Below are 23604 nucleotides of genomic sequence, written 5' to 3' on the forward strand. Positions count from 1 at the left end.
CAATTGTAGGTCTAATGGGAGCAATCTCCCATTGCTTCTGAAAGGTTCCACCAGAGGCAGAGTGCAGTCGCCAGGGCTCCTTTTTAAAATAAAGTACACGGAAGACTACAAGGAAAACATTCCATCCTTCCTATGGTAATATTTTACAATTAGTTTTTCTAGGCACTACATTGCATATTACTTCAGTTGTTTGTATCCAAATTAAGTGTCTTGTATTTTGGAGCAATTCAAAGACAGCTATAGAAACAAGAGTATGAAAAAGGACATCTCATAAATATATTAAAAAAAAAAGCATTATTTAGATATATGTTTTAATTTTTGTGTGGAATTCTATCAGTCTACTAATCTAGATCTCACCTGGAATGTTTAAGAATAAAGCACATGAAAGCTTATGAAAACGTATGGCGTAGCCAAGAAAATAACATAAAGAATTTACACATTATTCTTAATATTTATATGTGACACTTGGGAACCATTTGGGTTGTAACAGAATTAATTGGGGAGCTTTCAACCAAAAACCTCTAGTGTTTTACTTACCTACTTGAAAAAGTGGAAAAATAATCTTCGGTCATCCTTATTTACAGAAGGGCGTACGAATAGTCATTATGTAAATGAGATGATCTTGAAGTCATAAAAACTAGGAGAGAGAAAAGACCTATTAGCTCACCTCGTCTGTCTCTCTGCAATGCAAGGTTGTTTTCTAGTTTTTAATGAGCCAGCCTGTGGAGCTGAGGCCACTTCCCCTGGGAGGCTATTCCAGGCTAATGCTAATGCATTCTTATCGTAAGAAAATTTGTCTTCCTATTTTGCTTCTCTTCCTTCTCTTCCTTAATGTAATTGTGTTATTCCTATCTGATACCTCTTTTTAACCTGCTAAATTCCCTCTTGTTTTTTGTTGTACGCTCTCTGCAGATGCCTGTCAACTTTGGATTAGCTACTCGACTTTAAGATCTAACCATGTTTAATTTGACATTATGTTGGTAACTCAGTCTCTTCAGCCCTCATCTACTTATATATTTCTTGTACCTGAATCAGGATTGGAGATTGAGATGAAAAGCATAATTTTTGTTTTCCCTGTATAGGCAATAATGTTTTTAGTTCCTCTAGCATCCCTTTAAATTTGTAATCAAGATCTGATCTGATATTTTACATCTCTTGTCTGCAGGTGCAGCATTTAGGAATGAAATAATCTGTGATGCCAAAGGCCTGTTATGGTCTTTTGGGGGAATGAAGTGATATTGTTACTGTCTCTGTGTTATTGCTGGTCTTCCCAACCTGAATTGCCACAAGTTGTTGCCCTTATAAGTCTGCCTTGAAATAAAAGGACTCCAAGCAGCCAGGCAGTAAGAGTAACAGTAGTAATTTAAGTCATAAAAAGGGTGGTTCTTTTCCAGCTTTCACTCAAAAACATAGGCATGATCGTAGTGCTAATTCTGCTAAGTACATGCTATATAATAAATGCTTACCTGGAGACCAACATGTGAGAAGAGCAATAGTCAGGCTTAGGCTATTCTTGCCCCTTCCTTGTGCCTGAGCTTCCTACCTGAATGAGGGAGAGCTCCTGGAAATACACGTATCCCATAGGGTGATGTATTTTGCTTTTTACCTTTTTATCCTTCAAGTGGCAGAGCTGTACTGTGCTCTCTACCAGGTGGGTGGAGCAGTGGCAAGTGGGTTAACTGCCCTGCTTCCTGAAAAAGCTCCTGCAAGTTGCTCTTCGTGTTCAAGAGTCTTGCCACTTGGCCATCTGCTACTTCTTCTGTAGTTCCACCACTCTTCTTTAAGAGAAGTTGTGTTTCTCTTTGACCCTTCCATATACACACTTCATGAATCTCCCAGTCTTTTGTTTTAATTTAGATTAATGAACTTTTCAGTCTCTTAGCTACTGATTGCTTTTGCTCTTTATTTTCATTCAGCTTCCAGTTCTGGATCAGTTACTAAGAATGCATAAGTATTCTGTGTCTCATAGATTATTTCAGCCTGGGAGGTGTTTGTCCTGATGCTTTGTCTGATGAGTTTGTAGAAATTATGATGATCCTGCACCAAACTGAGTCCCCCAAAAGCCACAATTACAGAAGCACCCAGAAAAAAAAAGGGGGGGGGGGTTCTTTTGAGTAAGAAGGTAATGCTGATGAAAAGTTGTGGAAGAAAAAACAAATTATTAAAAAGAGAAATGGAAGGACAGGAAATTAGTAATACAAAAGGTAGCGTGCCTAGGTTAGTAGTTGTGGTACACAGGTGATGGATGAGGAATGAAACAGGAGGTTTCATTGGTGAAACATTGCTAGCCAGTTAAACTAGAAATTGTCTTTATAAATATTCAAGACAAGGAAAAACATATTTCATACATACAGCTTGTTTAATGTAGATGGTAGAAGTGTTCAATGTTATTTGTCTTTATATTTGAAACAAGGACGTTTAGAGCTATCGCATATGATATTGCTAGAATAAACAGTTTACCATCTGTGGAAAAGCAGGATGAAGGGATCTGTTAAAATCAAACATTTCATGTCAACTACCATAGCTTACACTGAATAACTACTAGAATCAGTGATTTTATTATTAAACAATTCATGGAAAACTAGGGAAGTGCCTAAATATTGAAAGACTGCAGATGATGTTCCTATACTTAAGAAGGGCAAAAGGAGATAAACCTAGGGAATAAACCAATTAGCCTCAAATCAGCACCGAGTTCTGTTTTAATTACGTTGAGCTTGAGGTGACAGCTAGATATCCCCAAGTAATATCACAGAATGGTTAATGTAATATTCTAATTGTATGCTAATATCCAATTCTTTCCTTTTTTTTTTTTTTCTTGATGCTGTTAGTTGGGGCGTTTTCAGAGAATGGCTTTGTCAAACTAACCTATTGTCTTTTCAAACAAAACAATATGTTTCATTGATGAAGGCACCTCGTTATGCTAACACCATTTCAAGAGTAAGAGCTCTGAGCCTTACTGAGAATGAAAGCTGATAACTAGATTTTTTCCAGGGGAAGAGAGAGATCATGTTTTTTTTAGACTGGATAGGAAACAGACAACAAGGTGGTTTTTTGGCTTGTGGGAGAGAAGAGTGTTTTTTACTCTGACAAGGTTACTTGTTATATACTAGGCATTTAATACTTAAATCTGGTGCTTCGGTTTCTAAGTGTTTTCTAAGTGGCTACATTGCTTGTGAAATTGGGACAGGGATTCAATCTCACAGACATGCTGCTGTGATCTCATAAATTGCCACCTATCAACTAAGTTGTGGTATCTGTACAATTGTTTGCTCATAGCCTCTCAAAATTTGAGGTAAGGCAGCTTGCTTTAGCTCTCTATGAACTAAATCAAACTACCTTGTACTTGTCATGGGCTAACAGTTCTTACCAGGAAAATGGCCCTGGCTCATCTGGCATGTGGTAACTGCAGTCATTTCATCGAATGCCTCTCCTAGCTCTAAAGTTACTTGTAGCTAAATTTATGACACCTAACTTTAGGCTTTCACTCTAGTCTATGAAAAGAGGTTGGTATCTCTCAGGGCAATTCCTTTCACCTTAAGATGGTGTGAACTCGCTTCGTGGAGGTCCTGATTGCCCTTCATTGACTGTCGGAGGCACCAACGTGCTGTCTGAGGCCAGATTAATTTTGCTTTTGAGGATTTCCTGTGTTGTCTTTAAGTGTTTGTTTACAAACCACTGAGCACAACTGGAATGCTTTCCTGGTGTGGAAAAAAAACAATTTCTTATACTGACAGAGGGTAAGAGTGCTCTGTGCAATGTGTTCAAAAGTGCACTCAGGCCCTAGACAGGGATATGCCTTATATTTCTCTAATTGTCTAACCACAACGGCTATTCAAGAGCAACAGCTTTAGTGCTCTTTTTGAAGGAGATCTCAAACAGTATTCTACAACCAAAGTAATAAATTTGTAATAGAACAAAGGGGGTTATTTGTGGGAATGGGAGAACAGATTTGGAGAAACTGTAATGGGATTAGAAAATGGGAAGTTGACTTGCATTTCAAATGGAACTTCACCTGCGTATTTCAAAAGTGCTGAGACACAAGCTTCATTAAGTATACATTTTCATTCTCCCAATCATATTACAAATGTTTCATTCACTCAACAGTTTGGATGATTTAAAATCTATAATAAATAAAGAGAGGCAATAAAACCCAAAGTTTGAGAAGGGAGTCGGAATAAGACCTAAGGGGAATACTTGATTAAGGACAAAAGAAGCAAGGTGTTTTGGAAACCAGAGCCCATGCTTAGGGTGGAGGAGTCAAGAGAGGATGGCTCTCTTAGAAAAATCAATTTGACATTCTTTGTGGTCATTAACATTCATTCTCTGGTGAAGCATATTTCATGTTTTGTTTAACAAAATGTGTATGTCCCCGGAGTGTGCTGACATTTAATGTTCTGTAAGTATCATAAACCTGAATTCTAACATCCTTCTACCGTGTAATGTCTTCCTTTGTGCTATGGTAATAATCAGTAATTTTGAACTGTATCTAGGTGAAACATTCTTGCCTGAGTTGGTTTTCATATTGACTGTCAATTTTAGATAATTTGCATTTAATACATAGCATTGTTTAAACTCATGTAAGTTACTTTAAAAATTTACTACAGATACTAGAAAATCTGGAACAAGGCTTAGCTGAAGATGGAAGTATGACTAATATTACACAGGAGAACAGGCAAGGTAGGTATTCTTTAAACATTTTTTCACAGGCAGTATGGTTTTATCACTTGCGCAAGTATGCCAGAAGTTTTCACAAGACTGCCCCAGAGTTGTTAAAACAGTATTTTTGTAATCTCATAGTCTACTCAGCCTCTGAAATGATACACCTTATACTTTTATTTGCTGGAATTAATTTCACAGTTTTGCCCTTGATCAAACTGTTGCACTAAATCAGTTTTTTTTTCCTACTGAGAAGAAACAAAGAACATGACTACCATCCTTTAGTGATGCATCTAGAAGTGTATTGCTGTCACAGCTTAGATGAATGTTTCATGTTCAGCATTGGCTCATTGGTTCCTCTCAGTCTTCCCACCTAAAATTTAGTGATTTTTTTTTAAGATTGAACTGCTATCAGACAAGGGCTGCATTGGCCTAGGATGTTACTATATTCTAATAGTCTAATTCTCACTGCAACTGTGTGATACATAGAATCCTGAAATACCTAAGTCACTTTTTAAAATGAGTTTCAGAATATACTCATCTAATCTAAATAATTTTATATGGAATTATGTTGTTTGTTTTTTTTCCTGTTCCTTCTATCTGAGTTTTTAACTTCAATAGTGTGGGATAAATTACTGTATAAAGGTCATCTAGATAAATTAGTTGTCCAAGTATTTTTTAATGGAATTTATACTAATCAGATCATTTGAGTGCGCTTAAAAATTGAATATGAAATGACATTTTAAGCATTGTTATGAATTAGATGAACCACTTATGGTGCCCAGCAATATGGAAGTTAAAAACATAATACCAAGAAAACAAGAACCTTTCTGCTTCAGCCAACAGCCTAAGGAAATCTTACCAACTTCTTTCCATGCTAGCATTTACCTCTGGAGGGTATGGGAAGTAAAGGTCTTCCTCTGAGATGTGAAAAGGCTGGGTACAGCTCTTGGGTACTCAGCAGAGTGACATATTATAAACAGGTCACTAAAATGATGCCTACATGGAGTGGTGCAGACCTGGTCTGAACTCTTCTGCCTGGTCTTCAAGTTGGTTGGACATGGAGCAGCTTTAATGTGTCAATGTACTTCACTTAATACACCATCTAGATATGCCCTAAAAAATGTATGCAAGTATGAGCAGTGTATATCATAGAGGCATTTGCAGATATATTCAAATGAATATACATATTCTTCTCAAAATGGGTTAGGAAAAAGCAGAAAGATAATCTGATATTCCAAATTCGTGCACAGCATTTCAGTTTCTGGTTTTCTCTCTTTATAGCTGTTGTTCATCTTGCCTCTGTTCCCTTACCTCCTTTTCCCTGTTGTTCCCTTTCTACCCTCATTTTTTGTATTAATTTTCCCCATATTTTTTTCTGCTTTTTTTTTTCTTTGTCTTGTAAAACAAGAGTCTGATTCTCTTTTAGGGGACAAGGACTTTTTTTTTTTTCCTAGCTGTGTCATCATCCTGTGGCCAGCAGTCTTTCTCTGATGTGAGTTTCAGGCTCCTCGTTTTTCCTCACTGCTGCTGCATCAGAGCTGAAATGAGCTCAGAAGGATGTGGTTGGAAAAGCAGCAGCCAGAATTTGCCAGAGGACAAGGCTGCTGAAGCAGTCCCCTTTGCAAGGAGTGTTGGGTGACTGCTGTTGTTTGTGGAGGTCAGCTGGGTCTGCTCCCTGTCTGTTTCTGATAATGCTGGTTTTTTGATGTTTTGTTTTGTTTTCATGTGAGATCTCGCTGAAGCAAAACTTATTAACTTTATTTGAAGACAGACATAATTCATTATGGGGATTATGCCTAGTAAGTAATTTCCTTATTGCTGGTGTAAGAAGGTGCCACGCAAGTCAACTCATCATGTACATCTCCTCTAATCTGAAACAGAGCACCTCACCTGCCAGTTTTTCAACAGGAGAAGAATTCTAGAATCACTTACCTGGCAATGCATTCTAGAAGATGCCAATTCTGCAATTTAGTGCACAGTGTTTGTATTAAAATGGCTGGCAGTATGGAGTACAGTCCTTGACAAATAGCAAAACTGAATGCTTAGAATGCAAGCAAGTGGTTTTCAGGCATTTTTCAGGCATCACGTAATGATCTGGTGTTGGGTTTTCAATTTTGTTTACGGCTTTGCAGGTTTCCTTTAACCCCTTTCTGCCAGCACTAAGAAGCCTCATCCACAGGGCTACCCAATTTCAAGGTCAGAGCCAGTTCCTGTTTAGTTATAGCACTGACTGAAGACATCTGGTGTGTCTGCTTTGCAATCCTGTTTAAGTATTGTGGCTGGTGCTGCTGGATTGTGAGCAGGAAACCTAGATGTCTCCACTGCAGAAATCAGCGTCTCATTTGTTGTTACCTAAGTCCTTGGTAAGATCCTGAAAAATTGAACATGGTTACCAAACTAGGGGGACATGCAAACAGGGAGATAAGCACAAGTGAAATAATAAAGGAGAGTTAAGAAGAGATTTATTTAATTATGTCCAGGTTTTACAGACACCCCCAAGGAAAGAAAAAATGTAGCATACAATAATTGCTCAGTGTTTACAGCAGCCTCTCCATTAACAGCACTAGCAATGTGTGGTCAAGGGAGAATTCCTAAAACAAAAGCTAGCATTAATGAACAATTTTAAGGTACAGTGAATGACATACTGGATTCAGTCTTGGTGCCCCTTCTTTTGACAAAGGTAGTTTGGAAATGCTGACATTGATTTTTTGTTGTTGTGGGTGGGGAGTGGTGAAGGTGTTTTTAGGAAGTGAATGGGAGTAGACATTTCACCAGACTCTGTTCTTATTTGTAATGGCATTTATGTGTGTTAAAAAAAAATTATCTGTGCGACCTGCCATGCTTTTCATCATAGCATACATTATGGATACAAATGAGTGGTCTCAGTTATCACAGTCTCATTGAAATAGCCTCTTCGCCCTTTCCTCTCCCCTCCTTCTCAAATCATTACAGTGACCTTGACAGCTGATTGACTGAGACCTATTTATTTTCCAAATGTACTGAATTAATACTCCTAACATTTATTTTGGAGGATTAGAGGAATAATTCTAGCATTGATCTAGGGAAATGGATTGAGAAAAATAAGGATCTATGTGAACTATTCTCTTAAAACATCAGGAGTCTGTCTGCAAACCAAAAGAGAAAAAAAAAAAAATCTGCTGCTGCAGCTTTTAATGCCTGCAAGCTCCAGGAGCATGGGGAAAGCAGACAGGCTTGGCAGATTTTTTCCAGCACAGCTATAAGCCAGAGGCAAGCAGAAATAGTCCCAGACTCAGACAGTTCTGACCCTGCACGTTTTGGCTCTGAAATGGCATTAGCTGTGTTTGATTTTTGAGTTTATCTCATTTAATCCTGTAGATTATATGTTTTTAAAATTGATACTCATTATCACTCTAATCTTTTTTATGCATCTTTTGTTCTTATATTGGAAAATATGTGGCTGCTTCTTCTGGTGTTTAATATTTGGCCTGAGCTCAAAGCTGAGCGGCTGTCTGTTGCTCTGCGTTGTTACAGCGTGTATGGTCCCCAGAACTGCTTGAGTAATTCCCTTGGAGAGATGCAGGATTTTCTGTCTGATGGTGCAGTGTAGCAGAGAATTAAAAATTCTCGGCTAAAACCCAGTGGTGTTAACGAGGTGGATCTTTCAAAATCGTAATTCATAGGACCAATAATTGATGGCAAGAAAGAACCTCTAATTTATTTGTGCAAATTCACAAGCTGCTCTTATTTTGCAGCCTCTGTTCAGCTGTGGAGGTCACGTCTGGGCCGGGTGATGTACTCCATGGCAAACTGTCTGCTAATGATGAAGGTACGTGGGTGGCAGCAACTGCAGAGGTACCGTATATTCCGGAATAGAATGTCAGAGAAAGTGCAGGAGAATTACTGGTGCATAGATAAGGCTACCTGACTGTACTCGGAGGTTTTGCATAGTGAAGAATTAATTAGACTTAATAATGCCTTATTTAATAGATAACCATTTGAAGTAATGTTCTTTGGGAACATATCTGCACTTATTTCTCCCCAAATCATCCTGGAGAACGTGCAGTAACAATACCGAATTTACATTTTTAAATTGAATTTTTCTAACACTTAACTAAATGCTGTAATTAAAAGCAATTATGTGCTCTGTCTTTTTCAAACTGTGCACTAAGAATGTTGCTCTGTGTATGCACATTATGAATACTATAGGCTTGGTATATGATGAAGATCCAGAACATCTAAATACATCCTTCCTATCTCAATTGTAAGATAGCTTCTTTCAGGTTTAAATCCGCACTAATGGGTGGGGAAAAGAGAAAGGAATAAAAGGAAAACCTAACTACCACTGTTTTGTTGTTTCTCTCTTGTTTCCCCCTTATTCCTTAAATACTTTTTGCTGCATTTGCTGGAACACTGGCTTCTCTTTGTGATCAGGAAACTTGAGAAATATGACAATTCCTGCCATTCACCTCATAGTCAGGGAAATAAGGATATTGCCATTCTAGGCATGCAACAAACTGCTGTTATGCTGAGTTTAACTGTGCTTCACAAATCAATTAACAGCAACAGGCTCAGAGCAATTCTGTCAGCACTATAACCTTCACAGGCCGAGCTCCTTGCTCCCTGCTAGTTGGTTGTCCAAGGTCATGTCAAACCTGACGTTTACTAAGCTGCTTCCCAGGCTGGGCCTCCTTGATGCTCTGTTCATAATATTGTAGTAACTCAGAAAGCATGCATCACATACAGTTATCCAAATACTGCTTTATATAAAACAGAATGTCCTATTTATGTGAATTAGGGAAAATAGAAAATTCTGTTCATAATTATGTTGTGATCAGAACAATTCTATCCTGTATAGAAATAATTGTCCATTAAACCATGAAGTATTTTTAAGAATTAATAAGCACTTGTTTTGAAGTAGGTACTTGACATAGGTTCAGTTCTTAAGGAACTTGCTTTTTCAAAAAACAAGTGGAGAGAAGCACAACATATTTGTGAATACTAGTTATCAACTTTTTGGAAATGATATCTCAGAAATACTGCAGCTCAGATGCTTCTTAAGATCAGTTTTATTTAGGGCCTCACTGCTGTTAATTTAGAAATTTACACTTCCACAGTAACTTCCAGACTACCCGCAACTGCATGTTAATGCACAAGTGCTCCCATTTGAAACTTGAATTTAGCACATAGGCTGTGGAGCAGTTGGGAATCTCACAAGTTTCAGAAATATTCCTATATGGAGTAGTAGAGAGCTGGGGTTGTTCAGCCTGGAGAAGAGAAGGTTCCAGAAAGACCTTACAGCAGCCTTCCAGTACCTAAAGGTGGGCCTACAGGAAAGCTGGGGAGGGACTCTTTGTCAGGGGGTGTAGTGATAAGACAAGAAATCATGGCTTTAACTAAAAGAGGTGAGATAAGGAAGAAATTCTTCACTCAGAGGGTGATGAGGCACTGGTACGGGTTGCCCAGAGAAGCTGTGGATGCCCCATCCCTGGAGGTGTTCAAGGCCAGGCTGGATGGGGCTTTGGGCAACCTGGTCTGGTGGGAGGTGTCCCTGCCCATGGCAGGGGCATTGGAACTAGGTGATCTTTAAAGTCTCTTCCAACCCAAACCATTCCATGATTCTGTGATTTTCAAACACAGTCTTATTACAGTTAAAATCAGAGTAGTGCATCAAGATAATTTATTCTGCTTATGTGACAAATCCTTGCTGAAAGAATTGTATTGGTTATTTATAAATGTACTAATTTTAAGACCACTGTAACATACAGAAAACTGTAATCATCTAATCCACCTTCTAGAGTATTCCAATTTCTTCAAATAATTTTAACACACTTCTGTTAATTCTCTCATGAACAATTATATTAATTGAACAACATTCCACATCTACAGTTGTTTTTGCTGTTGTGTAAAACACTTTAAAAACTAAATGTTTTATTCAAGTGTTTCAAGTATATATAATAATTTGAAAAAAAATATCATTCCCCAAGTCAGTGTCATGCATTGCCATCTAGTGTACATTTAAAATACTGCAGTGTGGTCATATTTGGTCCCCAGGTACTATTCGGTAAATTGAATAGCTTGTGCTATTGGTAGATTAATAATATTTTTTTTTGTTAAGTTAAAACAATTCAACAATGGTATAAAGCAAAAGCTGACTATATTATTCTTGTTAACCTGTTTCTTTGCCCAACAAACTTCAGTAGTATTTAGGGAATAGTCTTGTCAGAATTGACTCTTCAAAATAAAAAAAAAAAATACTTTGAACAGATGTTGGACCTATGTCTCTTTAAATCTAATTCAGCTATACTCAAATTCAGTTTGGTTTATTTCTTGTCATCTCTCTTCTCTGTCACTTATCTGACCTAAGGAATTCTGTTCATGATTTTTGTCTTTTTAAATACATTATATGGCCTCTTTAGTTTCACAGCTGAACATCTCATTAAATTATTGAGGTGGAGGAGTAGATTGTTTTGAAGGTAGCGAATGAGGTGTAAATAAGTGTTTTAACCAGACTTGCACAAGAAACCAATTAGTCATAAGTCTCCTTTACCCTGGGACCATTTCTTTTACTAAATTCTGCCTGCTACAGTTCAGTAGCAGTTTAAGGCAGTCTTACTGCTAGTAAGACTATATGTATATTTTCTATTCATCACCTTTCCCTTGGACAACCTTTCTTAAACGTATTCTTGCTCTTCTCCATACACCACTATTGGAATTTAAGTGACAGAAACAAAGACATGGTGGATCTCAGTCACAGCAACTGAATCAGCTTTTACATTTTCATGTGAACAAGGGGCAACTTAAGGGAGGAGGTAGAAATACAGCAGGAAGGGAAGGGGAGACCACTTAACATGCATCGCTACAGACTTTCATTTATAAGAACCGTGGGCTTAAGTCACTGTGAAACTGTACCCTGAATATAGCAGCATGAGAGAACATTCATTTAAAATGCAACTGATGATGTGCATTGCTTCATTTCAACAATATAATTGCAAAATGTCTGTCATTTTACTAAATCACCATGGAAGTGTCTTAAGAACTTTTTAAAGTTCTTTTCATCTGAGCTAAAATTGCTTTTGACATTATCTTACAAGACTTTTACCTCTCTGAGGAATAAATACTTAAGTACTTTCCATATATATTATAAATGCACTCTAATTAAGAGCATATTTTGCATTTTGTAAGATTTTTTTGTCAGTGTTGTTTTAGCTTTTGTAGAGTTTGCCCTTAGTAAAAACAAAAGCATTAGAATTGTTTTTCATTTGGGTCTAAATACAATTAAAACTACACTTGAAGAAGGAGCTAGCACCTTGTGCTAATGGTGCAAGGGACTGATGCATAAGGACTTTGGTTGCATAAGGAGAAAGACTGCATGAATCATGTCTTTTGCCTAACTGTGCTGCAGTACGACACTCTGGATTCATAATGCTGTGAATCTCTGCTTTCATAACCCTTCTTCAAATGCACTAGGTAGAGAGGAAGGGCGAGTTATCCATCCTCTTCTCCCAAGTTACGGCCTTCATGAGCTATACTGTTTGTAATAACTAAAGCTGATTTGTAATCTGTGGTTTCTGAACCTAATATTAGCATTCTACACATCATGATCATTTATGTTTATTTCTAAATATCTCATAACTGATTTTTAAGTACTTAAAGTGAGGAGGAAAAAACACAAATGTGTAATGCAGTAACCATTAAAGGAAATACAGTTACACTGCAGTGCATCAGGGGAAAACAAACCCCACTTGCCATTTTTGTGCAGGTAGATCCAGTGGCTTAATACAATATTTTTTTGGATGATTATATCTAATGTTAGCTCTGAATTTTTTCGTAATTAAAGAAATACTGAATTATTAAACAATACCAATTCTCATTCGTATCCTGAATTGTGTAACTTTAATTCTTCTTTTGGGATTTCTTATGAAGGTGTGGAAAATCTGAAGGGTCACAATTTGTAGAAGTTAAATACTGTGATAATATATCAACGGTACCTTTAAGTCTTAAGATCACAAGCTGACTGGTTTTGTTTTGGTTTTACTGCCAGTACTTAATATTTCTTACTCATCCCAACCAAAACTTGTATTAAACAAGATTCCACTCTTCTGAGAGGGTTTCTCATTTATCATTCTCACAGACAATTGTTCTTTTACCATGTCCCAGTAGCAAAGCAGGGAATTAAAATCTGGTCTTCAGTAGATAAGACTAAATATCATGTACTTTACAATATGCTCCTTCAGAAGGAATTGTCAAATAAGGTGCTTTTGTAACATACAATGGGTGGCATATTTCTGTGTCACCTGGCAGTATACAGGATACCCCAGAAATCTACTACTGCTTCTGTGATAAATAAGTGGGGGGGAGTATACACATATAAAACTTACCGCATGCAGTAAGTTTCATGTGCATGTACTGAAGCAATTACAAGATGAATCAGAATCACAGAATCGTTTAGGTTGGAAGAGACTTCCAAGATCACCTAGTCCAACCTCTGACCTAACACTAACCAGTCCTTCACTAAACCATATGAAATTGTATTTAGAAGCAAGTCTGGATGCTCTCAAAACGCTTTACTGTTTCATGCTGGGCTCAGCCTTGCCTGTGCTCAGGTGTGGTTTTAGACCTACGTGACTTTATCTCTTGTCATCTCCTAGAAGAAATGGGCCCCATTCCTGTGACAGGCACTGCAGGGCATGGGGTAAATACACACAGGTGCTGTGTGAGGTACCATCACATAGAAACAAAGTGCAATATGTTTCCTGATCCTCAAATACAGTGCATAGGCTTAGTGCCTCACCTCTACTCTCACATTTTAGGGGGTGTGAACCTTTACATACTCCTAGTTATAATACACATATAATGCACATAATACATAATACAATGCTTGATAGGGAATGCAAAAGGGGAAGAAGGTTTGTTTGCCTGACTAGGCCAAGCCTGGCCCTGCAGCGCAGACCTCCAAGATGTTATTTGTCTGCTTGTTCCTACCAAGGTTGGCTCGTTACCTATGCTAGGCAGCCTGTGATGTTATAATTGGGCAAACAGTGCCCCCTCGTGCAGCCTATGCTGGCCAAGACTTTCCTTCAGTCAGTTCATACTGAGCTGACAGAAGCACTTTTCTTTCAACTTAACCATAAGGTCTCCAGGGAATTGTGTGGGGGATGTGAGTGCAACAGCCCTGTCCCTCACAGTTCTGCTGCACGCCTTTGTCACATGGACTAAGCTGGAGTGTACGTGAGAGTGACCACCAGGAAAGGGACTGCTTTAGACTACAGAATAGAAGACATTGAGCACAAAAGCTAGAATTTGATGTAATAAAATTATTTGTCCAGTAAGTACATTGTTATTCACAAAGGGATAAAACTCAAAGTCACAGACAATCTTTTGTTTATTTATAAATGATACTCTTGCAAAGATTAGTAGCTAATAAATTAAATAAATAACTAAATAAATATAGTGTGGCTGGGCAACCAGTTCAGAGGAGCCTTGTTCCATGAATTTTATGCAATACCTAACACTGTTGGACTTCGTGATCAAACAAGTCCTGTAGCAAGAGCTGTTACAGTGAAAATTGAGTTTGTCCTGTAATAAATTCATGAGGAATTTTGGTAGTATAAATTACATAGTGTTTGAGTTGTGAATGCTAAATGAATCGGAATTTAAACAAATATATTGTTGCCCGTATGGCCTGTTGTCTTTGCTCTGAACTCTTGCCATTACCACTAATGAACATGGACATGTCATGGCATACTAGAGTTGGAATACTTCATATGCTATATGCTAGATGTTCAAATTTAATAGTTACATGTGTAATATACAAGTTGCTTGCAAATGAAGGGTCCTGCAAAGTGCTCCTGGGGTTGTTTAAGCCAGTCTCTATTATCATAGGCTATGTAATTGCTCTCATATGTAGCTAAGACTCTAAATACTTCTCATGTTTTTTGTGTATATGAAAAAATCAGTATGTTCCAAAGAGTGACCTGATGCCTGGGACAAATAGGGCTCAGTCACTTTAAATACAATCTCAGAAAAAGAAATACATTATACCTGGGGCATGCGGCCTCCTCAGACTAAGGAGGAGATGAGGAATAAGTACATTTAGCAGTAGCTGGGATCACATCAGCAATGAGTTAAAAAGCACTGTAACAAAAAAAAAAAAAAAGGCATGGTACAGAGTATCCCGAGATGTCTGTGCCATTTTAAAAGATTGTTCTTTGATATATTTTGCTTCTGAACACCTACCACAAGTTCTTGTATGAAGGTGAAGGGCAAAACTGCCAGGAAGCACCAGGTCAGTACAGCACATAGCCTTCTGTCTCTGCAAATGCCTGTTTTTTATAAACAAATGCATATTTTCCCTGCCTCTGCTCTGAATTGATCAAAGAAGCTGTAGCTGAGACTGGTGCAACCTTGTGCCCTGTGGATGTACCCACCACATGTGTTTCCCTTGGCCACTAGTTTTTCATCTGAAAACATGGAAGACATTTTAGTTTCCGTAACATTACTTTGTGTTTTTCACAAGTTAAAAGCATGTGCACAAACAGTTCCCAAAGCTTCTCAACACAAACTATGTAATCATACATATACTGTAAACATGTGACACTTCTCATGTACTTCTCATGTGACACCTGAGTCACATGCAAGGCTTTTGACTCTCATCCTAAATCATAATCCATGCGGGAGAGTAAATGTGGGTTTTTTTGAATGAAATGAAAGAACGAAGTAAAGAGATTCATTCTCCTGGCATTGAGCTACAAATAGAACATGATCCAGTTGCAAAATAAATAAAGGAAGGTCCCTGTTTTAAGCAGTTCCAGTATAACTGATAATAGCCTACAGTGATAGGCAGAAATTCTGTCCCATTCACAAGTTGCAATTATTTTGATTCTGTTTACATATATCTTTAAAAAGAAGGCTACATAAAGGCCTGAGCTTAAGTATCTGGTGCTGCGCTTAAGTATCTGGTTGTGTGCTTTTCACCCCTCAGGACTATGTGCTTGCTGTAGATGCTTATCACTCTGTCATCAAATATTACCCACAGCAAGAGCCTCAGCTGCTGAGCGGAATTGGAAGGATTTTCCTTCAGGTATGTATTTGGTTCTAAATATGCTAGGTAATGTTGCTATTGACAGCTATATAGTGAATAATTGTTGCATTTAGAACGAGAGCTAAAACTGTATCAAATTGTAGAGGCAGTGGACAAAACTAAAAAACTTTCACCGTGTGATATTAGATAATGCTAGGAAATACGAAGCACTAATTTTAAAATTACATGTGTATATATTAGTGAATAAAAAAGTTGCTATAGAAAATTATGCTAATCATTTAATCAAAAATCAACATTGTACGCTTACTGAAAGTGAAGAGGCCCAGATCTGATGTACAGCCAGCCTTTAGCTGTTTCCTTACTATAAATGGGAAATGGGGATGAGAGAAATGGAGAATTCAGAGGCTACCACAAAGAAATGTTAAGAAGCACTCTAATTCTGCCAGCAATCACCTGACCTCTGAAACAGAAATTCACGTGTGATAAAGAAACAGTGAGTGCATTTTAGTCTCTAGTATTTATTGTGTGTTTCTAATAGACTCTGTTTGCTGGCTGACCTGTCCAAAATTGCCATTTAAATAACACATTAAAGAATTTCAAAAGTGGAAAGCTGTCTGACCTTACCCTCTACAATATTGACCAAAAAAAAAAAAAAAAAAAAAAATTAAAGGTAAAAGTGGTAAATAAATCCTAGGAGCACTTCAGGAAAATAACATGTTCCCAGACAAACAGCACAGTGTTTTGCAGGCTCCTGTTAGAAAAGAGGAGTTATACTATTCTCCCTGACCACTATGGATAGAACAAAAGGTAGCATAAAAAGTGCAGCAGGGGAGAGTGTGTTTTCTAATAGTAAGGGTATTTAAGAATTCTGGAATGAGTTTTCCAGGGAGGTTGTGTAATATACACCATTTGAGAGCTTTAAGGGGACTTCCACACATTTGTCACAAACATCTTCAGTAATGCTAGTCCTGGTTTTGAACAAAAAGTTGATTTCATGAAGGTCCCCACCTGAAGGCTGCCTGGTTTGCATGGTTTTATGCTCCTGAAATAGTTTAGTTTCCTTCCTTTTGATAGATTTATTTTACCCAGTAGTGAGTTTTCTTCTCCTTCCGTCTCTCAAGCTTAAAATTAGACACTGTACCAGGAAGCCTCACCAAAAATATGAGCGCATCCTCCTATGAAACATAAATTGCTAGCTTGTTTACCAAAGGGACCTTCTTCAGAGAAAATATTTTTCTTTTCTCAGATAGCAATGTATGTGACATGCACTTAGGTGAAATACCTGTTTCCTTCTAGGAATCCCCTTTCTGTCCCCCTTCCAATAAAACTTCTTTGTCCTTAAGCCAGCTTTCACATCCCTTTCCTTCAGCCTGCGTGATTCACTAGCCAGTAGTTTTCAATCCTCCCCACAGCAACCCATTGTGTTGGGGCTGTTTTCTGACACATTTTGGTCTGATGTGTTCAAGTTGTCTGTGATCTCTGGCTTTGACCCAGAAACAGCTTGTGTATTGACTAAGCACAGGTCCTACGCTAGTACCAGGCTATTGTGTTCCCGTTTTCATGCTTATTGACAGCTTCTGCTTGTGAGCAGTGAGCACCTGTCTTAATTTTCCGTGGACTAACACAGAATCATAGAATCACAGAATCGTCTAGGTTGGAAGAGACCTTCAAGATCACCTAGTCCAACCTCTGACCTAACAGTAACCAGTCCTTCTCTAAACCATATCACTAAGCTCTACATCTAAACGTCTTTTAAAGACCTCCAGGGATGGTGACTCCACCACTTCTCTGGCAGCCCATTCCAATGTCTAACAATCCTTTCAGTAAAGAAGTTGTTCCTAATATCCAACCTAAACCTCCCCTGGCACAACTTTAGCCCATTTCTCCTCGTACTGTCACCAGGCATGTGGGAGAACAGACCAACCCCCACCTCACTACAGCCTCCTTTAATGTACCTGTAGAGAGCGATAAGGTCACCCCTGAGCCTCCTTTTCTCCAGGCTGAACAAGCACAGCTCCCTCAGCCGCTCCTCGTAGGACTTGTTCTCCAGGCCCCTCACCAGCTTCGTCGCCCTTCTCTGGACCCGCTCAAGCACCTCGATGTCCTTCTTGTAGCGAGGGGCCCAAAACTGAACACAGTACTCGAGGTGCGGCCTCACCAGAGCCAAGTACAGGGGGACGATCACCTCCCTAGCCCTGCTGGTCACACTGTTTCTGATACAAGCCAGGATGCCGTTGGCCTTCTTGGCCACCTGAGCACACTGCTGGCTCATATTCAGCCGACTATCCACCAATACTCCCAGGTCCTTCTCCGCCTGGCAGCTTTCCAACCACTCATCTCCCAGCCTGCTTGGGGTTATTGCGCCCCAGGTGGAGGACTCGGCACTTGGCCTTATTGAACTTCATGCAGTTGACCTCAGCCCATCGTTCCAGCCTATCCAGATCCTCCTGCAGAGCCTTCCTACCCTCGAGCAGATCGACACACGCACCTAACTTGGTGTCATCTGCAAACTTACTGAGGGTGCCCTCGATCCCCTCATCCAGATCATCAATGAAGATATTAAAGAGGACCGGCCCCAGCAACGAGTCCTGGGGAATGCCACTAGTAACCGGTCTCCAACTGGATTTGACTCCATTCACCATGACTCTTTGGGCCTAGCTATCCAGCCAGTTTTTAACTCAACGAAGCATATGCCAGTCCAAACCGTGAGCAGCCAGTTTCTTGAGGAGAATGCTGTGGGAAATTGAAATGTTGTGGGAAAAGGAGTGATGACACTCGGCACTTGCAGGGCAAGCAGGTGATCAGACCCAGTCAGCATGGGTTTATGAAAGGCAGGTGCTGCTGGAAGTAAGTCTGACCTCTCGTTTTCGGCTAATTTTACAAACTCTGGAGAAAATTACAACAAAAGAGCCAAATGAGGAGGTGTGGCACCACTACTCTACAGTACATGAGTGCTCCACAAACACAGCTGAAAATCACTGCCCTAGATAAAACTGTACATGGTGTTGGTGTTCTTTTTTGTAATCTTAGTGTGGCTCTTCAGATACCTTGTTTGATAACAGACGTTACCCAGTCGTCTTGGTACCAAACAATTAGATAATGGACTTCAACATGTTTTCATGTTCTTATCCTTTGTAGAAGATGTAATCAGCCTGGATTTCTTTTCTTCTTATTGTGGTAACTTTCTCACAATTTTGCTGTCTAGATTGGAGACATAAAAACTGCAGAAAAGTACTTTCAAGATGTTGAAAAAGTGACTCACAAATTGGATGGACTACAGAGCCAGATTATGGTTTTAATGAACAGGTAGGTAATTTAATGGCTAAATGAAACTTTAAAATATAGTTTTTCAAAGTATACATAATGAGTATCAAACTACCCTTGACACAAATTCTCTTTCTGTCTTTTATATAACTACATCTGTTGTAAGGGAGACTGAATGGAATGTAGACCCATGAGATATGTAGTACTTGGTACAGTCCTATTATCCAGCATTGAAATTGTGATCCTTCAGTTGATTTTATGAAGCTTTTTCTCATTCTAACAGGCATTGTATGTTTTCAGTCTGCTTTTTGAATATACATTTGCATAAATAATGCTTAGGAGAGGAGAAGCTATTTGGGGCCCTTATCCCACAGTCAGATCTGCTAGGAAAGCTGCTGCCTCTTTAGTTTCAAAAAATGCTCAAAAACACAGGAGTAATTGAGTTTCATGATGGGGGGCTCAGTTTTGTAATGTTTAGCAATTGCCTAATACATTTAGAAAATACAATTCAAAAGTGTTCTGAAAATGATATAGCATGGCTAATTTCCTAAAGAGAAATAATTCCAGGAAGAGAGTATCTACATTTAAATTAATGAAAACACAGCGAAGACTCTTGCTTTGGTAGGCAGAATATATAATAGCCAAATGATCCAAGTTGTCATTCCATTTGTCTGTAAATCAGTGTCTCCTTGCTGGTTCAAGATTACACCGTGAAGAACAAATGTCAGAAACTCTCACATCTATAATAGGAAAAATAAAAAATGATGTCCATTCTTTTTAAAATATATTATCACCTTGGGTTTTCCAGGAGAACTCATTCATGTGTCACTTACTTTCTAGAGCATTCCTCCACCTTGGTCAGAATAATTTTGCAGAAGCTCATCGATTTTTCACAGAAATTTTAAGGATCGACTCATCAAATGCTGTGGTAAATCTCCAAATTGCTACATTTATAATGAACACCTAAATTATTCTTGTAATGCCTTCATACATGTATTTAATAAGTACCCAGAGTATGCTCAGAGCTTTATAGAAAAATTAGATGTGGCCTGTATGCCAAAGAGCTTTTAGTATACGTGAGGTTAAGATACAGACAAAGGTGGGAAGTGAAGAACTGGTGAATACTTAGACATGCATGAAGGCATTGCAAATCATTATGTTTATGGGACCTTTGCAAAAGTGCTTTTTTTTTTTTTTTTTTTGCATTCACTGTGTTTAGTATAGGCATGCTTGTCAGAAAAAGAAATAGCAGTTGCCAACATATATAAAAGTAACATGATTTCACAGTGTTGAAGGAATATAATCATTTTTGAAATGACATTTTTAACATGGTGCACATCAGAGCCTTGGATTCCCATCATAAAAGGAGATCAAAGAAGAGCTGTTTGTTTATTTACTTCTGCTATTTGTACCTGTGGCAGCTTTCAGTGCATGGTCATATAGGAGCATCCCTGAGAACTCAGACAGCTTATCCCCAAAAGCCTGATCTGAGACGACTTAAAAATGGAGGGGACTGAGTTTAAGAAGCACATGAACTGCATCATTTTGCAGGCTGTAAAGTAGTATGTACTATAAACTCTGAGAAATCAATAAGGTTTCCTGAAGAGAGAGAGAAAGACTTTTTAAAAGGGTGTATTATTCCTTTATCTGCAGCTTTCAGATTCTGCAGCTAAACAAGTTATATGACTTTGTACTGGTGGAATCCTTTGTTAACTCATAAAACCTGTTGTTAGGAGAAGAAAATGCACTTGACTTGATACCTTAAGATGTATTAGACTGCCCTGTTTGCTGAACTTCCTTCAAGTAAATTGTAGATGCCTTTGTGATAGGTTAATTTCTTCCTGTTGCTTGTGTGGATTTTCTACACATAAGCCAGAGAGAAAAACACTGTAGAAGATACAGTGAAGTCATTTTTTAAAAAAAAAAAAAGACAGTATGCAGAAGCTTATGTAGTTTTTGAAATCTGATTCATTTTCCCAATTAACTATCTAATGTTCTATACTATTTATATTACATTTTATACTCTTATCTTTTAGAGTTTGAGTTCTTACAAGTCAGGGCGTCCTACTAGCACAGGATAACTCTTGAGAAAAGAAGAAAAGGTTAGGATTAGGTGACTGAGAATCTATTTTAGTTGCTTGTGCACACAAAATAGTAGTACATAGCACATAATAAATGATTAGACGTCCTTTTTACTTTCTCACTCATCACTTGTAAATATATATATATATATATATACACACATTTATTTATGATATATTTTTTCTCTAGGCTAATAACAATGCTGCTGTTTGTCTTCTTTATCTGGGAAAACTCAAGGATTCCCTTCGCCAGTTGGAAGGAATGGTTCAGCAGGACCCTAAGCACTACCTGCATGAGAGTGTTCTCTTCAACCTGACAACTATGTATGAACTGGAGTCATCTCGCAGTATGCAGAAGAAGCAGGCCCTTTTAGAGGCTGTAGCTATCAAAGAGGGTGATAGCTTTAATACTCAGTGTCTCAAGTTAGGATAGATCATTTCCAACTAATTTTCTCCTGCAAAGCCGATTTTAAAAGTTGTATATACTTCTTGGTAATGTGTAAATGTAAAATAAAATCTATCCAGTTATAAATAGTCAGTGGCATTCCTACAGAATCTGTGTTGTCTCTAACAGCCCTATCACTGTGAAGATTTTGTGCTGACCTAAAGCCAGCTTTATCCCTGCAAGTCTGTTCCTGTCTAGTTATTTCTCATTACAGTACGTATGTGCATATATATATACAAACAGTTACTCCAGTGCTTCCTTTTATAAGAAAAAATGCATTTGACCTTATTTGTCTTGATGACTGTTAGTGTTTTTCAGTAATTAGCGAGTAAATGATCTGAGATAATTTCATCAGCTAAGTTTACTGACAGAATATCAGTGTGTTATAGAAATTCTGAATGCACATTTATTCAGTTGCTTTTATTGTGTGTATCTTACTTCCCCCAATCAGAATACTGACTACTAGGCCTTTGTATGTCCACTGCTCTGAAATGAGGTTGCTAGAAAACCACCATACAAAGTCACAGAATGGTTGTTCTTAGAAGGGACCTCTGAAGATCATCTGTGCAGCATCTCAGCTCAAGCAGGGCTACCCAGAACAAGCTGCCCAGGACCATGTCCAGGTGGCTTTTGAAGACCTCCAGGTAAGGAGACTCCACAACACCCCTGGGCAACCTGTGCCAGTGCTCCATCACCCACACAGTGAAGAAGTGTTTCCTGATATTTAAACAGAACCTCTTTTGTTCCAATTTGTGCCTTTTGTCCTGGCATTGGCCACTACTGAACAGAGCCTGGCTCCATAGAACTTGTTCCTTTCTTGCAGTATATTGTACAATTTTATTTTTTGTACATATTTTATTTATACATATTTTTATTTATTATTGTACAAATGTACATACAAATCAGTGGCTGAGTATGTACTAATCAACTGAAAGAAATTAAATGGTATTTCTGTGGCTAGGCCTCTAGGTTCCATAGCTGAGTCTGAATTAAACTTGTGCAGCACCTGGGTAGACTTGTCCTAAGATACCACTACTAACAAAAATGAAAGATTCAGCACCTCCTCTTTCAAATGGGCTTAAGCACCATTTACCTATCTTTAGGAAGCATTAAAATACAGTGAAATAAAAAGTTATTTCTGCATTACTCTTTATTAGCTTTTACATTTAATTTAAATATTTTTATAATTTTAGATGAAGTTTGAGTAATTGGACAAATTCTTAGTTCAAGTTGTATAACTGAGTTGAAATCAGTGTCGTTTTCAGGATTTCACAACTGTTAATCTGATCCAATAGTTACTCATTATAAGTAATTTTAGTGTTTTCTCCAACATAGGTCACTTTTTCTTGTGTGGGGGATTTCTTAGCAGATAGGGAGGGATCCTGGTACATAAACTTCCTCATATTTGAAGGTTTTGAGAGCACTGAATGAGTCCAGTTAAATAAATTTATAATGATACATAAATATATAACAGAGATTCCCACGATTTTTGCTTAAGGTCAGCTGTCTCGTTCCATTGTTGTCTGATCTACTCACCTCTGCAACTCCAAAAGATGCTTTCAGGAAGCTTGATTTGTCTTTCCCAATTCTAAATGAAATTAGCTGGAGTCATCATCACCCAGCACACAGAAGCCATCCACCTCTACAGTCAAGGAAAAAAATGTTTTCTTTTTTGATTCAGCAGTCCCTTACACTCACTGCATGTGTAAATGACAACCTGTATCCAGATCAGCAGAGAACAAGAATTTACGGTCCTAGTCAGAGTCAAATAATCATTAAAACAGAAACACCATGAAAACATAATCCCCTGTTCTCTAAGTTTCTCTAATTTCTAATTCATACGTATGACATTCATACATTTCAGTATGTTTGCTGTGTTCTCATTAGCAGAAGCTTTTACTCGGATAAAAACATCAGTAGAGGAGACTTGGACTGGGTGACCTCCAAGCTCAGTGAGCCATTAAACAAGTGACATCCTGGTAGACTTGCAGAATAATTAAAATTTAAATGCAAAGGCATATCATCACTGCAGGATTTATGCAAATTGTTAAATGTTTATAAAAATGCAAGAAATGGTGTCAATGTCACTGGATGGCTTGGGCTTAACATATATAGAAGTGTTTGAATTTCCT

General features: G+C 38.1%; 1 protein-coding gene across 3 annotated transcripts in view; it reads left to right on the plus strand.

Moving 5' to 3' along the window:
* The window catches only part of TRAPPC12 (trafficking protein particle complex subunit 12), a 53651-nt gene extending 32090 nt beyond the window's left edge, over positions 1 to 21561 (plus strand). For 2 of the 3 annotated variants that reach the window (XM_038177550.2, XM_038177551.2), the window contains exons 7-12: positions 4605 to 4677; positions 8394 to 8467; positions 15623 to 15721; positions 18888 to 18988; positions 19787 to 19874; positions 21218 to 21561. In XM_038177550.2, the coding sequence (XP_038033478.1) occupies positions 4605 to 4677; positions 8394 to 8467; positions 15623 to 15721; positions 18888 to 18988; positions 19787 to 19874; positions 21218 to 21460 (678 nt within the window). In that variant the 3' untranslated portion in view covers positions 21461 to 21561. The remainder of the gene's footprint in view (positions 1 to 4604; positions 4678 to 8393; positions 8468 to 15622; positions 15722 to 18887; positions 18989 to 19786; positions 19875 to 21217) is intronic. The other variant, XM_072036419.1, reaches the window with a different exon arrangement.
* Positions 21562 to 23604: the final 2043 nt, after the last annotated feature.

The sequence above is a fragment of the Anas platyrhynchos genome, chromosome 3, assembly GCF_047663525.1.
Source record: "Anas platyrhynchos isolate ZD024472 breed Pekin duck chromosome 3, IASCAAS_PekinDuck_T2T, whole genome shotgun sequence".
NCBI classification, from domain to species: Eukaryota; Metazoa; Chordata; class Aves; order Anseriformes; family Anatidae; genus Anas; species Anas platyrhynchos.